The sequence below is a fragment of the Stegastes partitus genome, unplaced genomic scaffold, assembly GCF_000690725.1.
Source record: "Stegastes partitus isolate 25-593 unplaced genomic scaffold, Stegastes_partitus-1.0.2 Scaffold1089, whole genome shotgun sequence".
In the NCBI taxonomy this organism is placed as follows: Eukaryota; Metazoa; Chordata; class Actinopteri; family Pomacentridae; genus Stegastes; species Stegastes partitus.
The window spans coordinates 111408-113834 of NW_007578820.1; the positions used below are offsets into that span (position 1 = coordinate 111408).

General features: G+C 52.0%; 1 protein-coding gene across 1 annotated transcript in view; it reads right to left on the reverse strand.

Annotated features, from left to right (window-relative positions):
* Positions 1 to 2427, reverse strand: part of aldh4a1 (aldehyde dehydrogenase 4 family, member A1) — a 12577-nt gene that overhangs the window by 3036 nt on the left and 7114 nt on the right. Inside the window, exons 3-9 of the mRNA XM_008295941.1 lie at positions 2284 to 2331; positions 1738 to 1893; positions 1487 to 1636; positions 1305 to 1379; positions 944 to 1131; positions 792 to 865; positions 91 to 287 (exon numbers count right to left, since the gene is read on the reverse strand). Of these exons, the coding sequence (XP_008294163.1) occupies positions 91 to 287; positions 792 to 865; positions 944 to 1131; positions 1305 to 1379; positions 1487 to 1636; positions 1738 to 1893; positions 2284 to 2331 (888 nt within the window). The remainder of the gene's footprint in view (positions 1 to 90; positions 288 to 791; positions 866 to 943; positions 1132 to 1304; positions 1380 to 1486; positions 1637 to 1737; positions 1894 to 2283; positions 2332 to 2427) is intronic.

Sequence of the window (2427 nt, forward strand, 5' to 3'; positions counted from 1 at the left end):
GTCTGTGACCCGTCTGTGACCCGTCTGTGACTCGTCTGTCTGTCTGATCCGTCAGTCTGTGACCCGTCTGTGACCCGTCTGTCTACTCACGTCTCCCACTCTGGCGCTTTTGAGGACGTCCACCATCTTCTGTCTGATTTGAGGCCACAGAGTTTCGGGGACGTACATCCTGGAGCAGGCCGAACATTTCTGACCCCCGAACTCGAAGGCTGACCGGATGGTTCCCATGACGACGCTCTGGACGTCGGCTGACGAGTGGACGAAGTGGAAGTTCTTCCCGCCGCATTCTGAGGAACCACAGCGACACGACAGCTTGACTTTTAACTACTGGACCCAGTACAGCAACATGTGAGACAAAAACCTGGAGGTTTCCTCACTGATCAGAACCTGCAACACTGGACAGGTGTGAGAAGGTCCATGTTTGAGAACAAATCAACAAAACACTTGATGAAGCAGAAGTGGACTCCAGATGTTTTCTGAACCAGATGTGGCTGCAGGTCACCAGAACACAAACTAAACAGGTAGAACACTTTAACCCGGTTCTCCACACAGTTCCCTGTTCTCAAAGCCCTTAGGCTGCTCTGGAGGAGACAAAAGCAGCAGAACAGAACCAGACCTTCAAACAGAACAGAACCAGAACAGAACAGCCTCAAATTTCAGTTGAGAATAAAAACCTGCTGAAGCAGATTCAAAAAGAAAAGTATGAATACAGTTTACAGCACATCTGAGGAAATGGAGCAGAACCCTGAACACAGCTGAGGCGGGTTTGGACCTGCACATCTGGATCTCACCTCCTGCCAGTCGAGGGAAGGTTCTGTAGGTGTCCAGATTCTGGGCGACCTGCTTCCACAGACGCTTGAACGTCCTGCAGACACAGAGTCACAGCAGCATCAACAAACACGTCAGAATAAAGACATGCTGCGGTGTGTGACCCGGTTCTTACGGAACGCTGCCGGTGAAGTTGATGCCGGCCAGGTGCTCCGAAGAGGTGACAGTGTCTCCGAACACTGGGCCATCGGCCGGGAGGAACTGGATGATGTTGGGCGGCAGACCGGACTCCCTCAGGACTCTGTAGACAGCGTAGCTGGCAGACATGGCGGTGTCGCTGGGCTTCCACAGAACCACGTTCCCCTGCCAGACCCGAGCAGCCCCACAGTTACTACCAGTCTAATCTGGACAGGATTCTGTTCTGTTCTAAAGGTTCTGGCTGATGTTTTAAAGACATCTTGAGCTCCTGCAGATGTTTGTGTTCAGACGATCAGCGATCATGGTGTGTTTGTTCTGTGGTTCTGCTCGGTTCTCACCATCACAGCCGGAGTTCCTGCCAGGTTTCCTCCGATCGCAGTGAAGTTAAACGGAGCCACAGCTGCGACGAAACCCTGCAACAAACCCAAAGCCTGTCTTTAATACCCACAATCCTCCACGACCATGTGACCAGGACACCTGCACAGGTGAGGGCGGGCCTCCTCCTCAGCATGAGTCCTACCTCCAGGCCGCGGTACAGCATGGTGTTGCTGCTGCCGGCGGCGTCCAGCGGCTGCTGCTGCTGCAGCTCCATCGCGTGTTTGGCGTTGAAGCGGAAGAAGTCGATGAGCTCAGCGGCGGCGTCGATCTCCGCCTGGACAACCGTCTTCCCCTGAACACAGAGAGGAGGTCTGGACCCGTCTGTCTGTCTGTCTGTCTGTCATTAACCCGTCTGACTGTCTGACTGTCTGACATTAACCAGGTATGTCCTACCTGTCCAATCATGGTCTTGGCCAGGACCTCGGCCCTCTTCGGTCCACTGATGGCGTCGGCTGCTTTGAACAGAACCTGAGCTCGGTCCTGGACAGGTTTAAGGTCCCACTCTCTCCTCGCTGCCACTGACGCCTCGATGGCTTTATTGATCAGCTCCTGAATCGATTGCACCAGAGATGTTATTAACTAGAACTAGTCCTCTGCTGTCCGTCTGGTCACCTGGAAGGACCTGGTTCTGGTTCTTCTTACCGTAACCGGAACACAAGTCTCAGAACTGTGTTACACAAACTGTCCCTGAGACTCATAAAACAAAAACAAGACAAAATGAGCCCAAGGAGGCAAAACATCACAAAACCAAGACAAAAAGACCAGAACATGAGATGACCCCGACCAGAACCGGTCCTCCTGTCTGGATCCAGAATCCGGTGAAACAGTAAAACTCATAATCAACTTCAGTTGTTGCTGCAATCAGCAGCAAAGAAATAAAAGCCTTCAATAACATAAAGGAAACGTTTGTTGAACCTCCTCAGAACCAACAGAACTCACCTTATCAGCGTAGCAGAACTTGGCCACTTTATGGGAATGATTGAAGGGCTTCAAGAAAGACAGAGAGAGTTCAGTGTTACTGAGGATAAACCTCAGCAGGTCAGTTCAGCGTTACTGAGGATGAACCTCAGCGGGTCAGTTCAG